This window comes from Fusarium phalaenopsidis (assembly GCF_050370095.1).
Source record: "Fusarium phalaenopsidis strain FUZ10S chromosome Unknown contig_32292, whole genome shotgun sequence".
In the NCBI taxonomy this organism is placed as follows: Eukaryota; Fungi; Ascomycota; class Sordariomycetes; order Hypocreales; family Nectriaceae; genus Fusarium; species Fusarium phalaenopsidis.
Genome location: NW_028145410.1, coordinates 3,117,316 through 3,138,695, shown reverse-complemented (window position 1 = coordinate 3,138,695; position 21,380 = coordinate 3,117,316). Strand labels below are relative to the sequence as shown.

Sequence of the window (21,380 nt, the reverse complement as noted above, 5' to 3'; positions counted from 1 at the left end):
ATGTCAGTATCCCTGGCTTGCATAAACTTGGCCACAAACATACCTCTGAATAATGGATAGAGTCTCAGTCGACAGCGAGTACGGCTTCTGTAGTGATGGTGGAAGCACAGTCCCAAAGACACCAGTGGACTCGATCGCCTCAACAAGGGCGAGTCTGCAAATCTCGCCCAGATACATGCCGCTGACCATGTGCTCCAGGGGTTGAAACTCGGGCCGAGAATGGTTCTCAAGTAGCTGCCTGTCCCATCTCGTCAAGGGTAGGATATCACGCCCCATCATGCTAATCTCGCTGTTGATGATGACGTGCGTGGCCTTCTCAAACCACTCAGGAGGGCGTTGACCAAACTTGGAACGTCCAATGGCGGAGACGGGGAGATAGGCTGCCATGTTGACACCGGTTCCGAGGATGAGACCAAATCTCGTCGAGATGTGGTTGTAAGACTCCGATAGCAAGCAGGCACTCGAATCGTTGACGATGGCTCGGAGCTCTACACTGAGGCCATGGTTTAGACACGCCGTCCGTACGATTTGTCCGAGGTCCTGGCCGATGAGCCCCTTGTTCGCCGAGAAGCCTTTACCCATGCCTTGCAGCTTTCCACCAGCCAGCGAAGTTTGCCTAAAATATACACGTCAGCTTCAAACATAAAGTAAGGGGTATAAAAGGGAAACTCACTCAATGGGAAAGCTCCACGCCATCGACATTGGTAGAGGATGGTCAGGACTACGATGCTCCTCCAACTCTGCAGAGAGAGTCTCCAATATCCTCTCGGCCATCCAATCGAAGAAGGCCATGCCCTCTAGTGCTTTGATTTCAGGGCCTATGTAATAATTCTGGATGTTGACGATCTTGCTCTCCTCTCCCACGTCGGCTGTGCGTCCGCGCAATTCAACCAGTGCTACTCTGAGGGTTGAGCCGCCAACATCCAAAGCTAGAAAACGACCGCATTCAGTGCCTCTGGGTAGTTGGTGATTGTATGAGGGGAGCATGCACTGCATGTCGGTCTGGAGTCGGTCTAGGAGTTGCTCCCGCAGGTCTCGCGATAGTTGTTGCAGGCCATCTCGGTCGACGGGTCCAAGCAGCAGAGCCTCGGCCTCTTTGAGAAACTCTTGTATAGTTTGTCGCGATGTGGCACCAACACGGTGTTTGCCATCTGTGCCGAGCTTTACGGGACGGATCCAGTAAGCCAAGATGGCCTGGACCAGTGACTTGCCCCGCAGGAGGCTCTTGATGATGGCAGCTAGGAATGTCTTTCGAAAGGTCGCCATTGCAGAAACGAGCGGCTGCATACCATAGACAATGATGACGAAGAAGGAAGAGGAGATCGGAGGAGGAACCAAGTCATGGACACGGCGCAAAGTAAATACTTGACGGAAATACGAGCAGAGGCAGGCTGGAGGATTCGCCTTTGAGGGGACAGATGGGGTGAGATGAGAGCGAGAGAGTCTTACGCCCCGATGGTCCCAGTAAGTGGATGGACGGACACCTAGGTCCAGTCGGTCGTGGATGGATGGCAGCACGCGCTCAGACGAGAGAGGAGACGTGAACGATGGATGGAAGCAACTTGACAGGGGAGCTGATGAGACCTGCCAGGACTGGGTTCAGGTCAGGCAGGCCGGCGGGTAAGAAGCAGAAGCAGAAGCAGAAGGAAACAGCAAAGCCGCCGAGGACTTGAGGTGGCAGGGAAGAGTCGAGAAGCGACGGGTTTGTTTGTCGCCAAAGGGATGAGCGAGTCCATCCATGATGGATGGAGGGAGGTCCTGTCCTAGATTCAACGTCGCACAGGTGAGGCGACACGCGACAACCGCCACTGAAACAAAGGCTTTTAGGTAGGCGCTACAGAGAGTGCCGGCGCCTGGGAACGGGCCTCTCTACTCGCTGGCGCCGTCAATTCGTGGTCTCAGACTCGACATTTCTGTTGGGTCAGATGGAGGAGGAGATGAGGATCAATGCCAGATGGGGGGGTTGTAACGTTGCGTGTGAGCGCCCCGTGAGAAGTGGATGTTTAAGCCAGCCCGCCTCTGCGACTACCAGCCCAGGCCAGGGGAGGGTCACCTCTCAGTGGACCAAAGACACAGGAGCAAGGGAAATTGTTAGTGCACCGCTACTGAGAGCTACCACTAGCTACCCCACGCCGAGGCTCGGTGGGCCAAAAGTCCCATCTGTGCCTCGCAACAACAAGGATTCATCTCGGCCAAAGCCAGCATCTGTTGTTACCTCTGGGCTCCGACAGCACCTTGTTGTGCAAGGAGATCGCCCGCCTGCGAGTTGGAAGCCAACAGTAGAAGAGCCCCTTGAACCCTGTCGAAAATGAGCCCTTTTGAGACCAATCCCGACACGTGGAGCTGGGCTTACGCAGACCCTCGTTGTGCCAGACGGCCACCTCGGGTTGGTATCCAACATGGGCTGCGGCTCGGCGGGTGTTCTAGAAGGGACAGAAGGTGATGAGATGGGCTTACAAGATCTTGATGTAAGTCGAATACGAGAAGCAACGAAAGATTCGATCCCGTCGTCGCAGATTGACATGGTTCAAAGGTGGTAAAGGTGGCATCGTCCTGGCCTTGATCAGGGACCGGACTGTAGATAACCTCCACTTCTGCCGAAAGCTACCTTACATCGCCGTCTACACTTTACCCTGGGTGGCCATGGCCTACTGGGACGTTCTTTTTCACGCAGAGTTGTTTCAACCTTTGCGGTTTGTCCACTGTCAGCCAATTGACGGGCCGTTGCGTCATATGACTCTACGCAACCTTGGCCATCATGAGCAATACAGTGCGATCTCACGACCCGAGCCACCCAGTTCAATCATATGCTTCTCCAGTGAACGTTTCATTCCATCAGTCACAGCATCCAATAGTCTACATGATACTGTACCTACATTGCAAGGCCCCGATGCCGCCCTCTCTCCACGCACACATGATGGATGGGCAAGAGGCGACCAATCTGGTGGGTTCCACGACGCAACGCACATGGCAAGATTATTCTTGCTTGGCAGGAACTTTGAATTGTCTGCGTGTGCTTTCCCCCCTTCATAAGAAAGTCACATTTCGTGCAAAAGAAAGTCTGTTTTCTGCAAAACCCTCCATCACCGGAAACCTCACACAAACAACAGACCCTTGTCTATTGATATTCAATACCCATACCCAGCACGCACTATCCCCCTTCTAGACATTACCTACATCCCTACATCATGCGGCTCATCATCCGCGACGACGAGAATGCGGCATGCGCATATGTCGCCAATTATGTCGCCGAGCGCATCAACGCCTTCCAACCTACGCCAGAGCATCCCTTCGTTCTAGGTCTTCCTACAGGATCTAGCCCTGTTGGTGTGTACGACATGCTCGTTCGCAAATACAAGGCTGGCGAGGTAAGCTTCTCTACAATATTATCCACTTACACAGCAGCTAACTAAACATCAAAGGTCTCGTTCGAAAATGTCGTCACCTTCAACATGGACGAGTACGTTGGATTGCCTCGAGACGACCCTCATTCCTATCACACCTTTATGTGGGAGCATTTCTTTTCCCACGTAAACGTTCGTCCTTCCAACGTCCACATCCTTGATGGCAATGCGCCCAACCCAGAGGCCGAGTGCGACGCATACGAGGACGCCATCAAGGCGGCTGGCGGCATCGATCTTTTCCTTGCCGGCATTGGCGAAGACGGACATATTGCTTTCAACGAGCCAGGGTCCAGTCTCGCCAGCCGCACCAGGGTCAAGACTTTGGCCTACGACACTATCCTGTCCAACTCTCGCTTCTTTGACAACGATCTGAGCAGAGTGCCGAGAATGGCCTTGACTGTTGGCGTCCAGACCGTCCTTGAGGCGAGGGAGGTTGTCGTCATCATTCTCGGAGCCCGAAAGGCGCTCGCATTGCAAAAGTGTATCGAGCAGGGTGTCAACCACATGTGGTCGCTATCCTCCTTGCAACTTCACCCGCATCCCATGATTGTTGTCGATGAGGATGCAACGCTAGAGCTTCAGGTCAAGACGGTCAAGGTAAGTGCGCATAGTCAAATCGCAGCGCTCTCTACTAACAGATTCCCAGTACTTCAAGAGTATCGAGAAAGTCGCTCGCGAGCAGGGATTCGAGCAGATTCTCCCCTCTAAAGTCCGCACCGGCAACGTCGCCATCCCCGCGACCAAGATCGAAAAGGTTCAGACTCCGACAGTCATTGCCCCTGAACCCATTGCTTCTCACCTCCTGCGGGCGACGCCCACGGCCGACTCCGCCAGGCGATCTCCCTCTCCAGACCTTGTCCCTGACCGAATGGCATCGCGTATCCCCGAGCCAAGCCTGAACCGCCGGCTTACCCCAAAGCCCGAGATGCAGAGTAAGGCAAACGGCATCGCGGTTTAATAGGTTTCAAGTTGAGTAGTTGTATACCTGGAGTCTTGGGAAAAGAGAGACGGAGCAGGTCTTGTCCAGTCGCTACATTGTTGTTTCGGAGTTAAGGATACCACCAGACTGTACCAGTAGGGATAGAAGAATAAAACCCAAATAATGCCGACACGCTGGAAAGGGAGGCGTTTGCTTAGTCTAAAAGTTAAAGAGACATGGCATGGCTTTGGGAGTTGGCTTCGTTGAATTGGATGTTAGGCGTTTGGTGTTGTACGGCGTCACCTAGACTCGTTTCTGGCGATATCATATTGTAATAGTACTCGTTGAACTTGCATTGAAAATCTAGGGTATATGTGCAAGCCCTTTCGTGTCCTGAATGAACCAGCCGTTCATTATCTGTCTCGAGCTCTGCTTACCCGGTCCTTGATGCTTCTTCCCAAGAGTAACTGGTCCATGAAATGGGCTGATAAGCCGATGCTAACAAATAGTAGAGTAATATACAGCACATGACCAACCTCTCGCCCCCAATAAAATTCATAAATCATCATTTTGCGCCAAATTCCCTTGCTTTTACTCGGGGGCAAAATATCGCTTCGCCTTGCTCCTCAGCTGCTGCGCCTTCATCTCGGGTGGCATGATGGTGTGATGAACCACGTGCGGTCTGTAGACGGCGTCGACCGGTGGCATCCTGAACATCATCAGTGAATTTCCAAGGAAAAGAACAAAATGAATTATATCATACCAATCGTCCACCGTCAGCGGGAAGTACTCGTACAAGGGGTCAGCCTCTTCTGCAGGGCTGGCTTCCCGGTTTACACCTGTCGTGGAATGGTTCTTGCCCGAGTTGGGGCTATGCAACTCAGCACTGGAGCGATTGGGACTTCTCTCATCCTCTGATAAGGATAGGTTAATCGGGAGAGAAGTGTTTTGCCGTGATGTCGAGCTTCTGCTGTTGTGGGTAACCTGTGCTTTAGCAGAGCTATTGGAGTCATTTGACCAAGCTGGAATTGGTGGCCTCGCCATTGTTGGTGATAGAGCCACTCTCTTGGCGGGATGAGGGCTGGCTTGCGGCTGAGGGCTGGGTAGTGGGTGAGATATGGGCTGAGATGTTGTCCAGTCGTTAGTTTGCTGACTGGTCAGGATTGTTGACGTCGACGATGGATAAATAGAGCTTACCTGGACGCTGCCAGCGGAAGGGAATCTTTGTGGGAAAGCTTGAGAATTCTCTCGCTCCAACTTCAGTGTTGGTTGATCAGCATTCGAGGTCGATGTACTCCTCCTATCGAATCGCTTGTCGCCCGTCAGGGGAACGTCCTTCCTGCTATCAAAGTTCCTCGGGCTCCGGCCTCGCACAATGACTGGGCCAGACTGTATCTCGGCAATTTTGATAAGCTCTCCTGTCTGTGTCTTGCCTAGGAGGCTGATCTTGACAACGTAATGTTGCTGCAAGCCCTTTCTTCGACCGTTGTTGGCGGTGGCGTGCTTGAACTGGAGTCTTTTCCAGGACACGGGCAGAGACACTCGATGCGCGTCTAGTTCCTGACCTGTTGAAAGATCAAGAGTGATATTGGGTGGAGCGGAAACAGCTTTTGAGTCTTCCCCTCCTTGTGGGTTTGCATTCTTCCAGGGGATGGATATAATCTCGGTAGATTTTCCTTCGATGGATTCGACAGCGGTAATGGACGCCATAAGCTCGAATATTTGAACGTGTTGCCCCTGCTCATTCATAATATTGGTGATCATCCGGGGAAGAGCGATCTGCCCCGAGCACTGCCACAGATTGCGTCGATAACACGTCAACTCGAGGGGCCGTCCTGTCGACTCGCCGCCAAAGACGTCCTCGGCGACAAAGAACATGCCGTATAACTCGGCAGTCATGTTTGCCTCGACAAACTGGTTATTCTCATTGATAATGGTGGCGCTCGAGACCGGGGCAGAGAAGCCCAGGAGCTTATTGTCAGGCTCCTGGGGGGAGGATTCCTCGTGCAGGACATCTTGGTGGGGTGTAGGATCGAAATGTCGCGACGAGTAGGAGAATGGATCTTCAAAGGTTGTTGAGAAGGCATCTAGGTCGTACGAACTGCCAAAGGGGAGGTTTGGCAACGCGGTTCCGTCACTACAGATAGCTGTCAGCTTGTCGACTGGGTTGGTCATTGCGCACGCGCGCAAGCAGAAGCAGCACGTACAGTAGTGATTCGTCAAAGGTTAGATCTTGGTCAAAGACGTCCATTCCCATATTCTGGGACTGTCCGGAGTTGAGATTCATGGCCATGGATTCGCTGGCGGAGGCGCCTGTTGGCAGCCCCGGCATTGAGTTGAAGGTGGACATGGCATTGTTCAGTTGAAGCGCACCGTTATTGCCCCATTGGATCAGGTGGGCGCGGCGGGGGATAGCGACACAAGACGATGGCGCGCGACTCTGTGAAACAGACAGAGACGATAATGGGGGAGCGGCGACGATGACGATTGTAGGCTGAAGCAGCGCTGGTCTCTGAAGCGAAACAAGCGCGCTGAAGATTGAAGCAACCGACGGATCAGCCGACAAGCATGGAGAGAGCACGCAAGTTAGAATGAATGGAAGGGGAGCCCGCGGAGGTGGAGGTGGAGAGTGGAGGAGACTTTGTGGAGAGGGCCCACTGGGCTGGCTGCTGAAGTGCTGCTGGCTGGTGCTTCCATCGGACCTTTGCTATCGCTGATTGGCATCGCTCCAACAATTGGCCGAGCCCGGACGCCCTCATGCTTGAAGCCGCAATTCCCCGCTGCACTCTGCCGCCTGTTGAGGGACATGGAGCTCTATCAGTGGGTGGTCTAGAGCATGGCTTCAGAAGGAGCTTGGCCACCGGTTGCGCTACGGTTTAGCGGGTGGTTCACTATCACCAATCGGGCAGCTGGAAGGACCCTGAATATGCGATGGAGCTTGCACACGCATGAAATCCATCACATGGATCATTCACACATACATACACAGGTCGGAATAGATATCATATCAGGTTGTTTAAACGGTTCAATCTCTTCATCCTTATCAACGCCGTCTACCGAAACTCCTGGCTCATTTGTTTACCCACTGAACCTCTAAAACCGCTTATGGGGAATACTTTTTAACTCTAATGCGTACAGTCTTGTTCTCGTAACTCGATACTCAATAATAGGAAACCTTGATCCACCCTTGGCAACTTTCACATGAAGTTTCCGCCCTTTTCAGCCCGAGAGACTCTCTCGCCAAACTTCCACACCTCGTCTAGAACAAGGCGATGGTAGGCTCCTCCAACCTCGCCCTGACTCACAGCGTTCTCGGATAGAATCACGAGGTCGGCGTCGGCACCAGAGTCCAGTGTGCCCTTGACTCCTTGCAATCCGAGCATGGCAGCAGGCGTCGAGGTGACTGCCCCAAGAGCCTGCGGAATGCCTGCTCCCGTCCATTGCATGAAGTTGTTGACGCACTCGAGCAGCGTAATCGAACTGGCCAAGGTCAGCAGCCACAATTGCTAATACGAAATAGTCACTCACCTTCCGGCAATCGTGTCCGAGTTCTCGAGCAGCAGCTTCGGACCCTTCTTGATAATATTGCATGTACCTTCCCCATTGGTCCATGGGTAAGCTCCATCCGGGAGACCGACAAGATGCATAGCGTCCGTGACGAGGATGAAACCGTCAGGGTGCGCGTTGTAGGCGATTTTGATGGTCGTGGGGTGTAGGTGGATGCCATCAGAGATGATGCCGAAAAAGGGTCTTGGCAGGCTCTCGGCCTTGCCCAGAACACCAAAGACGCCCGGGTTTCTGTGATGCAGAGGGCGCATAGCGTTGAAGAGGTGAGTAATCATTCTGGCACCATTGCTAACTGCTTGGGACGCTTCTTCATATGTGGCCTCGGTGTGGCCAACAGAATAGATGATGCCCCTCGCCGTGATCTCTGGGATGAGCTTCATCATCTGTCCTCGCTCGGGGGCGGCAGTAATCATCTTGATGGGCAACTTGCTTCCATCTTGACGAGGAGCCATGTTCTCACGACCATAGCATCGTTCGAGGTCCTCAATAGACTGTGCCTGTAAGAGGACGTCGACATTGTGGACGCCGTTCTTGGTGGGGCTCAGGAACGGACCCTCGCAGTGAGCGCCGAGCGACTCGGCCCCATGATAGGCGATGCGCCGTTCCCCAGACGGGCCCAGGTACGGGAGTGCCTGCCGGAGCATTAGCCTCATGTGCGATCTCCACCATCCAATCCCCAGGGAAAGCTCACCTTTTGGTACATTTCGGGGCGCTGGCTCGTGATTGTCGGGATGTACGATGTCACCCCTGTCTTGACCAGTAGGCGATTGACCTGCTCCATGTTTTTGCCATATTCGGACATGTCGTCCAGCAGGGTCGAAAAGTTGAAGCCAAAGGCTCCATTCAGCTGGCTCTCGATCAGACCAGGGGCAATAATGCGCCCACCAAGGTCGATGGTCGAATCAGGGAGATGGAGCTCGCCGTAGAAGGAAGCCTGGCTGTCAACGATCTTGCCGGTGGCCGAGCTGACCCACAGGTCCTCCCAGACAAGATCACCGCGCTTTAGGAGACGACAGTTGGTGAACTTGGTGATGCCAGTAGGTGGCAGCGTTGGGGAGATGGCGGCAGGCATGATTGTGGTGGTGTTGGGAATGTCTGTAGGAGAGTCTGTAAGTGAAGTGTCAGAGATATGGATGTTTGCGTAGAGCGCCTGTGGTTGTTGGCCGTCTTGGCGTGACTGTCCACGAGGGACAAATGAGGTGCAAATTGGAAGAGAATCATGGCATACTAGTACTCGCCAGAGGCTATCACCAGACGCAAAGAAACCTTAAAAAAAAAACCTATCAAGGTGCCGAAAACGGCCACGTTCCCGGATAGCCAGGGAAGATCTCGTCACCATCACGATTCAGTGTGCAATTACCCAGCACCGTGGATGGCAATCAGTTCCAGTGCCATCCGGACGGTGCCATAATGGAAGGCACAAAAGAACTGTGTGGAGACCCGAGTCACAACAACGCAGTCGACGACCTGGTATGGTTCCCTTCCTGACTCTTGTTGATAGACCGGGGTATCGATGGAGCCGACTGTCTGGATACAAGAGCGTGGCATTCGTCCATCCGAACCAAGAGCAACATTCATCCTTACCTTTGCGGATCTGTCTCGAGTCGACACAACGTGAAACCGGCCACTGCATGGCATCGCCGTCCTGTTGCCGCCGACCCTCAGTCGCTGTCATTGTTCATGTAACGTTAACTCATGGGGCGCAACCCATGATTACCGAGCAACGGCCATAAGACAACCTGACAACCCCACCCAGTCCGACACAAGGTATCCTCGGCCCTCAGCCAACCAGGACGCGCCATTTCCGTTTACCGAAGTTTAGCAGCCATGGCCCCTCCCGGGTCAGCATCCTCCTCATCCTCGAGCGAAGACCACAGCAATGCATCGCATCGTTACCTCAAGCACACGACGACGGGGACGTTGAGGGGCGATCGCAGCAACCGGCATCAGAGAAGAAGCAAGTATCATGTGACGAGGCATCATCGTCACCGCCGCCCACAGACCATGGCCCATAGCACCGACGACGCCGACCTGGATCCGATATGGCAGGATCTCGACCGGTACGTACCCACTCCAAGCCTCCAACCACCAACCCACCGCTCTGCTCCGCTCCGGCACCCCGAGGAGTCCGTCCGGTTCCAACGGCAGCTGTCAAGTGTCAAGGGGCCTCCACATTCGGCTCCGACACTCGGAGGAGTGTGCAGCAGCGATATCTCTGTCATCCATGCTAACTGGTTGCTTGTAGTGCCATTGGGCAGATCCTGATTATGGGTTGGGATGGCACTGAAGTCACCCCCCAGATCAGGAGCCTTATCGAGGATCACCATCTCGGCTCTATTATCCTCACTGCCAAGAACCTAAAGTGTGAGTCACTTGCCAGCTATCTACTCATAGTCCATGAACCATGCTAACCTTTTGAAGCTGCCCAACAAACTGCTGAACTTGTTCAAGAACTACAGACTATCGCCAAGAATGCGGGTCATCCACAACCCCTGTTGATTGCTCTTGACCAAGAGAATGGAGGTGTCAACAGTCTATTCGACGAGGACTATGTCTGTCAATTCCCAAGTGCAATGGGAGTTGCGGCCACAGGTCGAGCAGACCTTGCCTACGAAGTCACCAAAGCTACAGCAACTGAGATCTCCGCTTGTGGTGTGAACCTCATGCTAGGCCCAGTGCTTGATGTCTTGAACAACGCTCGCTACCAACCTCTAGGAGTCCGCGCAACGGGAGACGACCCGCAGGAAGTATCTCAGTATGGTCTTGCTGCTCTGAGAGGAATCCGTGACGCGGGGATAGCTTCCTGCGGGAAACACTTCCCTTCGTATGGAAACTTGGACTTTCTTGGTTCAAATCTAGACGTTCCCATTATTACCCAAACACTGGAAGAACTGAGCATAAGTGCTCTGGTTCCCTTCCGAAACGCCATTGGGTCTGGCAAGTTGGATGCCATGTTCATCGGAGGCTGTGGTATATCCAACCCGTCCATGAGCGTGAGCCATGCTTGTCTATCCGACCAAGTGGTGGATGACCTGCTCCGCGATGAGCTCGGTTTCAATGGCGTTGCCATCTCAGAATGCTTGGAGATGGAGGCCCTCAGTCATGAGCTTGGCGTACAGAACGGCGTTGTCATGGCAGTGGAGGCAGGCTGTGATCTAGTTCTCCTTTGCCGTGCCTACGATGTTCAGCTCGAAGCTATCAAAGGATTGAAGCTGGGCTACGAGAACGGCATCATCACTAAGGAGAGAATCTTTACTTCGCTGAGGAGAGTGCTTCAGCTCAAATCGACTTGCACATCTTGGAACAAGGCATTGAATCCTCCAGGCATCTCCCTTCTCTCTCAACTCCACCCATCTCATCTTGCCCTATCACTCCGTGCCTACGATGACTCCATTACTGTCATCCGGGACAAGGAGAAGCTACTCCCGCTTTCTGCCTCAATGCACCCGGGAGAAGAATTACTTCTACTCACGCCCTTGGTCAAACCACTTCCCGCATCCTCTCTTACCAAAAAACTCCTCAGTGCCAAGGGTAACCAAAGCCAAGCGTGGGGTGCTCACGATATGTGGGCACATAATGACCGAGACCGCAGTGCCATCATGAGCGGAGAGGGTGTGTTTCGAGAGTTTGGTAAATCTCTTGCGCGAGCCCGTAGCGAGAAGCTGCTCCATACCAGCTATACAGCGAATGGAGTTCGTCCAGGTGAGATGGCTTTCACCCTTGGTAAAGTACCATTTGCTAATCAACATAGTGCATGAAAATCTGATCCATAGGGCATCTTGTATCATCATTGTCACAGCTGATGCCAACCGAAATCTCTACCAAGCTGGCTTTACCAAGCACGTCGACATGATGTGCGCGATGCTTCGGAGCAGAGGTCAGAAGAAGCAGTTGATCGTGGTTGCAGTCAGTTCACCCTACGACTTTGCCATGGACAAGTCGATTGGCACTTACCTATGTACCTTTGACTTTACGGAGAACGCTCTACACGCTCTTGCTAGGGCACTTGTGGGAGATATTACACCTCTTGGGACCCTACCTGGTACTCTGAGGAAGAGTAAGAAGGTCCTCAAATCAAGACAACACTGGCTCGTTGAGGAGTATCACCCAGACCGCGATGCCTCTGGTCTAGAAGACCTTCTACGGGCTATCCACCGAGCAAGTGCTCCAGATCTACAATTTCTACGGACTACAACTGCTGCAACCTTTCAACTCAAGAACCCCAATATCGCCGAGGCTCACATGGTTGTGAGAAACAGCAGCACAGGCGCTCTGTATGGCTTCGCTGCTACATACTTTTTGCACGGAGTTGGCATCCTGGCTGCGATCTTTGTTGATCCTTCCAAACGTGATGTGTCCATCGGTAGATCCCTCCATCGACGGGCGCTCAGGAGTCTCATGCAGCGACGCGGTATCAAAAAGGTCCAACTTGGCTCTGCTTTTCCTGGCGTCTTCCTGGGAATCCCCGTCGACATCGAGGTGAATACCGTCAAGGAGTGGTTCTCAAACAGCGGCTGGGATGTGCAATTCCCCCGCAGGGTCACCAACATGATCATCCAAGACCTCCCGAATTGGTCTGCCCCAGAAGGTCTACTACAGAGCATACAACGGGCCAACATCAGTTTTGATCTGATTCATGGTCTGGACAACGGGGACGGCGTCCTCAGTCACGTGCGTACGCACGCCAATGCTGAGATCCTTGAGCTGTATCGATACGCTCTATCAGACACTAAGTCATGCGGAATTGTGCGTGCAAAGGACGCGACGGGCAGTTTACTGGGCACTATTATCATCTCCAAGCAACATGGCTCTCTGGCAACACATGTGCCAGCTCTGTTGTCCCATACTGAGGACATTAGTGGCATCCTTGCACCAATTGTCCCGGCAATGCCACAGTCAAACCTCGTTTTGCAAGGCTTGGCGCTCATGGGTGTTCGCCAGAGCAAGGGTCACAAGGCAGCCAAGGTTGTTTTGGGCTGGGTAAGTCTAGTCTATCTGTATCTTTGGAGGCGTTGCTAACGGTCTAGGTTGTGGATGATGGCACTGAACCACTGGCTGCCATGGGATTCGAGACGCTTCAGGCTTTTGAAGAAATCACAAACTCTCCAGAGAATGTAAGCAACTGGCCAAGTCTTTAACTAGAGCAATATCTAATCATGCGGCAGTTTTCGAATCTTGGATGAAAGTTATGTAGGAGTTGGAAATTCCTCAGTCATTCTTGGGTAGTTGATATATGATAGATACCAATGTGACGACTATTACAGTATTCCACGATAACACCTTGATGCTAGTTCTACGCCTAAGTCCATTGTCGAGTCAGATCACAACATCACTCTTGAAGATGATAAAGGCATGGGACATGAAATGAACTCCAAAGCTAATTCGTATTCAAAATCGTAATGTACAACTAAAGCGTTTCATTCGAAGCGTAAATATCTACACGTGTACCCCCAATGACTTTCTTTTACGCAACAGTGACTGTCACATTGCCCTTGAAGTTCTCGCTCGAGTTGCCGACATAGACGGTAAAGTCACCAGGTTCGACGACGTACTTCATCTTGCGGTTCCACAGACCCCAGTCAGCAACCTTGAGGTCGATCTTGACCGTGGTGGTCTTGCCGGCCTTGACGGTGACCTTCTTGAAGCCCTTGAGCTGGAATCGGGGCACGTCGACCGAGGCGAGCATGTCCTTGACGTACAGTTGCACAACCTCGGCGCCGTCCCGCTTCGACTTGTTGGCGACGTCAACAGAGACGGTGACGATGTCGGACGAGGTGACGTTCTCCTTGGAAACAGCAATGTTAGAGAATTCGAACTTGCTGTAGGAGAGACCGTAGCCGAACTCGTAGAGGGCGTTGGGGTTCTCGAGGACGTAGTTGTTGCCAAAGACGATGGTGCCGTTCTCGTACACGTGGCCGGGGTTGGGCCAGTTGCGAGCAGAGTTGAGGTGGTCGTAGTAGATGGGCAGAGTTCCGACATCGTAGGGGAAGCTGACGGAGAGCTTTCCAGATGGGTTCACCTCGCCGTAGAGGATATCGGCAAGAGCGTATCCGCCCTGCTCGGACTGGTAGAACTGCTGGACGAGAGCGGCGGCCTCCTCAGAGATCCAGGGCTCGGTGATGGGCTTGCCAGAGCTGTAGACGACAACGGTGGGCTTGCCAGTCTCGATGATTGCCTTGACGAGTCTGGGCATAGCACCAACGAGGTCGAGGTTGCTAACGTCAATGTGCTCGCCGGTGGTGGCGTTGAGGCCGGCCCAGAGCTCGTTCTGGTCGCGGGACCAGGTTCCGACAACGACGACTGCGACGTCGGCCTTTTCGGCGGCGGCGACAGCCTCATCGAAGCCAGAGTCGTCGTTGGACCAGCGCTCGCAGCCCTTAGCATAGGTGACCTTGCCCTTGCTAACAGCCTTGATGCCGTCGAGGGGTGTGATGCCACGAGATGGGGCAGTGTGGATGACATAGTCTCCGTACTGGGATTGGATTAGTATCGTTAGATAGTTCAAGTCAATGATGGAACTACTCACGTTGACATAGCCATGGGCCATAGGGCCAATAACAGCCACGTTGGCGTCCTTTTTCAAGGGCAGCACATTGTCATGGTTCTCGAGGAGCACGATACTCTCAGCATCAAGGTCACGGGCGATCTTCTTGTGCTTCTTGGTGTTGATATAGTCCCAGATCTTGTCGTCAGAGACACCAGTGAAGGGCTTCTCGAAGAGACCCATGGTGAACTTGGAGCGGAGCACGCGGGAAACAGCCTTGTCGAGGATCGCCTCATCGAGCTTGCCAGACTTGACAAGGTCGGGGATGGACTCGTAGCTCCAGTAGCCACCGCCCATCTCGACATCATTACCAGCGGGGAGGGCCTGTAACTAGTTAGAATATGTCAGGAGTCAAGGCCGTATGGGCACATACCTCGAGAGTAATGCACTCGTTGTCCTCAATGGGGCAGATGTAGAAGGCGTTGGCGAGACGGGCAGTGCCACCAGCGTCAGAGATGACATAGTACTCATAACCCCACTCATCGCGAAGGATATCAGTAAGGAGGTAAGAGTCGGAGACAGTTGGGACTCCATCGTAGGAGTTGTAAGAAGACATGATAGAAGTAGCACCTCCATCAATGATTGCCCGCTTCAGAGCTGGGAGGTAGAGAGACCGCAGCTCGCGCTCACCACCGTGGACTGGAGCGGTGTTGATACCCTGCTCTGGGGTAGCAAAAGCAGCCTTGACATGCGCGTTAGTTGTGCCGGTAAGTCTTGGTGAGCTTCAACTTACAAAGTGCTTGACCATGGCCGACACGCCTCCAGCCTGGAGGCCCTTGACGTACCGGTATGACATTTCTCCTGCGCTATAGAGCCATTAGTACATCAATTGGTCCTATCTGGCAAAGGAACATACAGGTACGAGTCCTCGGAGAAGCACTCCTCCACTCGGCCGAATCGCAACTCTCGGGCGAGATCAGCTTGAGGGGAAAACAGCTGGTTGATGCCAAGAGCTCGGCTCTCAGTAGCAATCACGCCTGCCATCTTCTCAACGAGCTCAGGGTTAAAGGAGCATCCTATGCCAATGGGAGAGTTGAAGATGGTGCCATTGAGAATCAGGACACCATGGAGACCCTCGCTCTGGACAAAAGTAGGGATACCTAAGAGCTGTTAGAATTTGACAAGATGATCAGTGAGGTGAAACATACCGAGCTCAGTCTCCTTGAGCATATAGTCTTGTGCCAGCTTTGCAGCCTTCTTTACTGTCTCCATCTTGGCATACAGGCCAGTCCAGAGAGAGTTGGCACGGTTTTCCATGTTCCAGGCCAGGCCTGTCTTGTTCACCCTGCCATCGGTGAGGTTGAGATAGTTGGACATGTCGCCCTGGATGAGCTGGGCCATCTTGTCCTTGACCGTCATGCGCTTGAGGAGATCGGCAACACGATCATCCACAGAGGCCTTGGGGTCCTTGTACAGCGGCGTGTCCTTGGCGGCCTGACCAGCCGTGGCCAGGACCGCCGCGCAGAGATATGATGAGAGCTTCATGTCGAGGGCTTGAGGCTATCCCATGAGAAGGCTGGAGAGCAGAGCTTTGAGTGGGAGGATCAGCGGCATTTTATTGTCGACCTGATGGAGCCAAGGAGGCTACACAATTAACCGTTCAGGCTGGTCATCGTGAAGTGATAGCCCGAGGCTCATGGCACATGCGTTCAAGTCACATAGGACCCTCTACGATGGGACCCTTGCTGTTTTGGTAGCACCACTTGTACATGGCTAGCTTGTTCGGAAGCTCGGGGGGTGGTTTGAGAGTGTATTATACGAAGAGCATCATGAATAGAGCTATTCCCGAGACATTGCTTGCTGGGTGTTGCTCTTCTCGGTGGTTGTTGAAATGTTCAATAGCGAATACTGTAAAGCCTCTAAGACTCAACTTGATCACCTAGATACAAGAGTACATAGCACAATAACATCAGACAATGTATCTGCCCGTAAATTGCGGGATCAATATGCCATTGGGACATGACGCCGAGATCATCATGATGGTTCGTCGCACCACCAAGTGCCGTGGTGTGGCTCCTGGCCCTGGGGAAATGCGGGGACGCCACCAATTGGCGGCATCTGTGGATATTGAAGGACGGGAGCAGAGCCCAAGACGGGCAGGAAGAAGGGGCCGACGAGGACCTGGGATTCGTGGAACTGAGATGAGACCGGGGGGCGCAGAGGCTCACCGTGGAGTCGGAGGCAGAGTGGAACGACGCGCCGAAGTTCCTAGCACGGGACGGGACGCAAGAGGAGATGAACTGATGAGAGAATAGAGTCCAGTGCAGTGCAGGAGTCAGGTGAGAGGATAGAGACAAGGTCGGTGTAGGTCAAGAAACACGCCCTGGAACCCCACGATGGTATGGTTGCATTTAGCCGGGTGGGCTACAGGCTATTAACCCGCCAATCGAGCCATGCCAGGGTGTGCCCTGGTCAGTAAGTCGGCATACAGGCAGTAAAACTCACAGCACTAGCTTGAGAAAGCATGATGTGTCTGCTGTCCGAGCCGGGCGAATGACGCCGCAGGGTCATGGGCCTTTTGGGACGAGCTTGCAGAAGCTGCCATGTCATGAGAGATGGTGGGGTCGGGAGGAGAAAGGATGAAGCTGGATCCAATGATGACGACGTGTTGGAGGCGGTTGAATTGCTCTGATCTGAGCTTTGCCTCGTGGGATGCTAAGAGTCGTGAGGATGAGGTTCCATGATGGGAGGTGGAGAGTGAGACCATGGTCTCTTGTGTTACCCTTCTGATTCAAAGGGGGCCGTTTTTCCCTCGAGGAATGTTCTCTTGAGTTGATTCCCCTCAGACACGGCCAATTGAGCCAAAAACACTTCTCTCTATTCATCATATTCTCACCTACAACACCATGCATCTGCGCGATGGTATGTGGCTGCCCGCCGAGGGCGTCCGCACCGAGTATGCCGAGGACGTCTACGAGATCACTCCCCAGGAGGACCAGCAGGCATTGAACCTGCTGTGCCCGGTCAAGCACATCAACTCCCGCGGCGACACCCTCAACCAGCCGACCGTGACCCTCGACCTCAAGGCCGAGATGGACGGCGTCATCTCCATCGAGTCTACACACTGGGCCGGCGCCCAGAACAAGGGCCCTCACTTTGACCTCTTCCCCGATGGAAAGCCTTCTGTCGAGGGCAAGATCGTCAAGAGCGACAAGGGCACGACTCTGCAGTCCGGCTCCCTGTCCGCCACGATCCATCCCGACACTCACAACTTTGAGATCAAGCTGCACAGCACCGACGGCTCCAAGCACCTCACGACGCTGGGCAACCGCAGCACCGGCTTCGCCTACACAACCGCGCCCAGCACGCCCATGCAGCTGGGCGACATGCGAGAGTTTAAGCACTACATGTTTATGCAGACGACTCTCTCGGTCGGCGAGTCGGTCCACGGCCTTGGAGAGCGCTTCGGCGCCTGGAACAAGGTCGGCCAGAACGTCGTCCTCTGGAACGCCGATGGAGGCACATCCAGTGACCAGGCTTACAAGAACGTCTCGTTCTGGATGAGCAACCGTGGATACGGAGTCTTTATCGATAACCCCGGCCGCGTGGACATGGAGATTGGCAGCGAGCGATGCTGCCGAGTCCAGACCACCGTTGAGGGCCAGCGTCTTAAGATGTACATCATCTACGGCGACGGTCCCAAGGATGTGCTCAAGAAGTACACTACCCTTACTGGAAAGGCCAACAAGGTGCCCAGCTGGAGCTTCGGTCTCTGGCTGACCACCAGCTTCACCACAAACTACGATGAGGCCACCGTCAACTCCTTCCTCGAGGGTATGAAGGCCCGCGGCTCGCCCGTCGACGTCTTCCACTACGACTGCTTCTGGATGAAGGGTTTCCGCTGGACAGACTTTGTCTTTGACGCCGAGCGATTCCCAGACCCCAAGGCACAGATTGCACGACTCAAAGAGAGCGGCCTGTGCAAGAAGGTCTGCGTCTGGATCAACCCCTACATCGGCCAGGCTGGTGAGGCCTTCAAGCATGCCGCTGAGAAGGGTTATCTCCTCAAGCGCAAGAACGGCGATGTCTGGCAGTGGGATCTGTGGCAGGCTGGTATGGGTCTCCTGGACGTTACCAACCCTGAGGCTTGCGCCTGGTACGTTGAGTGCCTCAACGGCCTCTTCGACAAGGGTGTTGATGCCCTCAAGACCGACTTTGGCGAGCGTATCCCCACCCTCGACGTCCAGTGGCACGACCCCAACGTTGACCCTCACAAGATGCACAACTACTACGCCTTCCTCTACAACAAGCTTGTCTACGAGGCCGTGCAGAAGCGCTACGGCAAGGACGAGGCTGTCCTCTACGCCCGTGCTGCCTGTGCCGGAACCCAACGATTCCCTCTTGTCTGGGGCGGTGACTGTGAGTCGACCCCTGAGGCTCTGGCGGAATCCGTCCGTGGTGGCCTCTCCATGGGCCTGAGCGGATACTCCTTCTGGAGCTGTGATATCGGCGGTTTCGAGGGTTACCCACCTCCGTGGATCTACAAGCGATGGGTTGCCATGGGTCTTCTCTGCAGTCACAGCCGTCTCCACGGCAGCAACTCTTACCGTGTGCCCTGGACCGTCGATAACGACGACCAGACCGAGGAGGGCTGCTCCAAGACCCTGGCCAAGTTCACGGCGCTCAAGACGCGCCTGATGCCGTACTTCTACGCGCAGGCCATGGAGTCGATCGAGGGTGGTATCCCCATGTCCCTCCGATCCGTGGCCCTCGAGTTCCCCAACGACCCCACAGCCTGGTACCTCGACCGCCAATTCATGGTCGGATCCCAGCTGCTTGCGGCCCCCGTCTTCGAAGAGTCGGGCGAGGTCGAGTTCTACCTCCCCAAGGGCAAGTGGACGTCCTACTTCACCAACGAGGTCAAGACCGGACCTGGCTGGTTCAAGGAGAAGCACGCCTTTGGCACGCTGCCCCTGTACGTCCGCGAGAACACCATCCTTGTCCTCGGCAGCCGCAAGCAGGTCGGAGCCGCTTACGACTACGCCAACGATGTCGAGGTTGCTCTCTACCAGACCTCCCCTGGCGCCAAGACGACGGTTGTCGACGGCGATGGCAAGGTTGTTGCCGAGCTTACTGTCGGTTCTGACGGTAAGCTTGAGGGCACTCAGGCTCTCAAGGGTGATTTCAAGGTTGTGGAGAAGGGTCGTGACCTTGAGGGAGATGCTCCCGTGTCGATTGAGGCCCTGTAAAGGATTGGGTTATTGATTGAATGGCACTTGATGATTTGGATAGAATGAAAGTCTACATAGTTTAATGATATGATTTATGATTTCTTACTTTACCATTCTATTCAATTTTGTTAAAAGTAGGTCAACCTCATGACACACAAGCCATCATGCCATGCCTTTCAACGAAATAGTTAATACAAAATAAGCATTGCAGATAGTTCCGCTCAGCACTCTCTTTACGATTCCATTGTCATTAATCTGTCCCGTGATTGTTAACCTCGGCCAAGTCAAATGAAGAGATGAGAGCGCAGCATTGCCATCCTCATGAGCTCTCGATCCAGAACACCAAGTCGAAAAGAATCCATGAGGCCAGGGGGGGCGGGGGCGTCCGAGCAACTAATGCAGCTGTCAACCGATCTAGGACATATGGGGTAATTTTCGCAAATCACTTTGCCGTCAGGCCTTTCCGCAGACTAGTACAGGGGTAAGCCGATCTAGAGCATATGGGGTAATTCTCGCCAAACCACTTTGCCATCAGACCTTTCAACAATACCATCTCCCAATCATGTGCTATCCTAGACCCAGTGGTCTGGTCCTTGGTCATGGGTAAGATCGCTTGAAGGAAGGATCACAACCCCGGGCGATTCCGGAGAGTCGCGAGGGTCCGTCCTCCGTGGTCCAGGCTTTCTCTACTCCGTACACTCTCGCTAGAAAATCTCTGCTTGCCTTGTGATGAAGCCAATCCCTCGTCATGACAAACCATGCCCTGCCCACATTCCTCCCTAGAGCCCCTACCCAGTTCCAGCATTGCTTTTCAGCCTCCTTTTAGCGGAGCCGGCCTGGAGCCATGACGGTTGCCGGAAACGGCAAACAGGACGGCCCATGTGACCTTTGATTGGGTGATCAGGGTGGGGCACTCGGCGAGCGGGCCCTGCTGGGCTTCGGTCAACTCCCGTGTAAGACCCGGCTCCTCGCGAGAGCCTCAACTCTGCTCATGATGGGGGGTGTGATGTTGAAAGGATAAATGTTTGACCCGCTAGATCTCTCTCATTAAAGTTGAATCTACCCGGTGTCCCTATTTAACCGGAAGCTCGTGCCACGCATGACTCCACACGCTCATGATCCGTTCTACCGGTGCCGTTTTGGCTGAGTTACCACGCGTCTGGTTACGGGGGGCACAGAAGCTGGAGACGGCGATCGTTTTTGCATGGAAAGTGATCATATGCTCGATGGATCAGCTTGTTTACTTGCATATTGTCTCATGAGTTCGTATATCGACTGTGCCGCGCGGCTGGGTCGTTCCCGAACAACCTGCTAGGAGGTGACATGGTTTGTTCGATGACAGGAAGCAAGAAATGTGAGATGCCATCATTAACGTCTGAATTTTCATTAACGGGACTGTCAGGTGGAGGCTAAATCAAGAATATCTTGGTGGTGTTTTGGTCATGTTACAGCATCCCGAAACGGAGATCTCCCAGCGCTGAATGGGATGATCTACCCTGCAATAAACCACTACACGCCACCAAAAACAGAAGAACCAGGCTACTGGGCTTTCTATGAGCAGCTTCAAATTACCATGACGACTAATTAAGACAGTTTGTTCGGTTATTCAAGCTTCAGGGTAATTACAAGGTGAATGTTGAACGTAATATGGGTAACACTTTGCACACTACGGAAGTTATTGAACATACCAATAGGATCATTATTTGTAAAAAGGATACAGGGTTTTTGTAATTTTATCCACATACAGTTTTAAAATTCATTACAATAGCTGAGAC

At 53.6% G+C, this 21,380-nt stretch overlaps 7 protein-coding genes across 7 annotated transcripts; 3 read left to right on the top strand and 4 right to left on the bottom strand.

Moving 5' to 3' along the window:
• Positions 1 to 3: 3 nt before the first annotated feature.
• LRP88_05231 (hexokinase family protein) lies at positions 4 to 1,266 on the bottom strand (the record flags this gene model as incomplete). The annotated part of the gene is made up of 3 exons (XM_083241790.1): positions 4 to 16; positions 176 to 616; positions 674 to 1,266. 3 exons carry the CDS (start codon positions 1,264 to 1,266, stop codon positions 4 to 6), a joined length of 1,047 nt encoding a protein of 348 aa, XP_083102938.1.
• A 1,922-nt stretch (positions 1,267 to 3,188) lies between these two features.
• LRP88_05230 (glucosamine-6-phosphate deaminase) lies at positions 3,189 to 4,362 on the top strand (the record flags this gene model as incomplete). Its single annotated transcript, XM_083241789.1, has 3 exons — positions 3,189 to 3,368; positions 3,423 to 4,001; positions 4,051 to 4,362. 3 exons carry the CDS (start codon positions 3,189 to 3,191, stop codon positions 4,360 to 4,362), a joined length of 1,071 nt encoding a protein of 356 aa, XP_083102937.1.
• Positions 4,363 to 4,914: 552 nt separating this feature from the next.
• Positions 4,915 to 6,673, bottom strand: LRP88_05229 (NDT80/PhoG-like DNA-binding family protein; the record flags this gene model as incomplete). Its single annotated transcript, XM_083241788.1, has 4 exons — positions 4,915 to 5,032; positions 5,087 to 5,472; positions 5,527 to 6,460; positions 6,531 to 6,673. 4 exons carry the CDS (start codon positions 6,671 to 6,673, stop codon positions 4,915 to 4,917), a joined length of 1,581 nt encoding a protein of 526 aa, XP_083102936.1.
• Positions 6,674 to 7,520: 847 nt separating this feature from the next.
• On the bottom strand, positions 7,521 to 8,962 carry LRP88_05228 (N-acetylglucosamine-6-phosphate deacetylase; the record flags this gene model as incomplete). Its single annotated transcript, XM_083241787.1, has 3 exons — positions 7,521 to 7,803; positions 7,852 to 8,522; positions 8,582 to 8,962. The coding sequence occupies 3 exons, from the start codon at positions 8,960 to 8,962 to the stop codon at positions 7,521 to 7,523; spliced, it is 1,335 nt and encodes a 444-aa protein (XP_083102935.1).
• A 932-nt stretch (positions 8,963 to 9,894) lies between these two features.
• On the top strand, positions 9,895 to 13,073 carry LRP88_05227 (glycoside hydrolase superfamily; the record flags this gene model as incomplete). The annotated part of the gene is made up of 6 exons (XM_083241786.1): positions 9,895 to 9,950; positions 10,136 to 10,254; positions 10,312 to 11,592; positions 11,642 to 12,870; positions 12,918 to 13,004; positions 13,056 to 13,073. 6 exons carry the CDS (start codon positions 9,895 to 9,897, stop codon positions 13,071 to 13,073), a joined length of 2,790 nt encoding a protein of 929 aa, XP_083102934.1.
• Positions 13,074 to 13,354: 281 nt separating this feature from the next.
• Positions 13,355 to 15,919, bottom strand: LRP88_05226 (glycoside hydrolase superfamily; the record flags this gene model as incomplete). The annotated part of the gene is made up of 6 exons (XM_083241785.1): positions 13,355 to 14,362; positions 14,417 to 14,758; positions 14,808 to 15,116; positions 15,168 to 15,240; positions 15,291 to 15,534; positions 15,583 to 15,919. The coding sequence occupies 6 exons, from the start codon at positions 15,917 to 15,919 to the stop codon at positions 13,355 to 13,357; spliced, it is 2,313 nt and encodes a 770-aa protein (XP_083102933.1).
• Positions 15,920 to 17,280: 1,361 nt separating this feature from the next.
• On the top strand, positions 17,281 to 19,623 carry LRP88_05225 (glycosyl hydrolases family 31-domain-containing protein; the record flags this gene model as incomplete). Its single annotated transcript, XM_083241784.1, has 1 exon — positions 17,281 to 19,623. One exon carries the CDS (start codon positions 17,281 to 17,283, stop codon positions 19,621 to 19,623), a length of 2,343 nt encoding a protein of 780 aa, XP_083102932.1.
• Between the last annotated feature and the right edge of the window lie 1,757 nt (positions 19,624 to 21,380).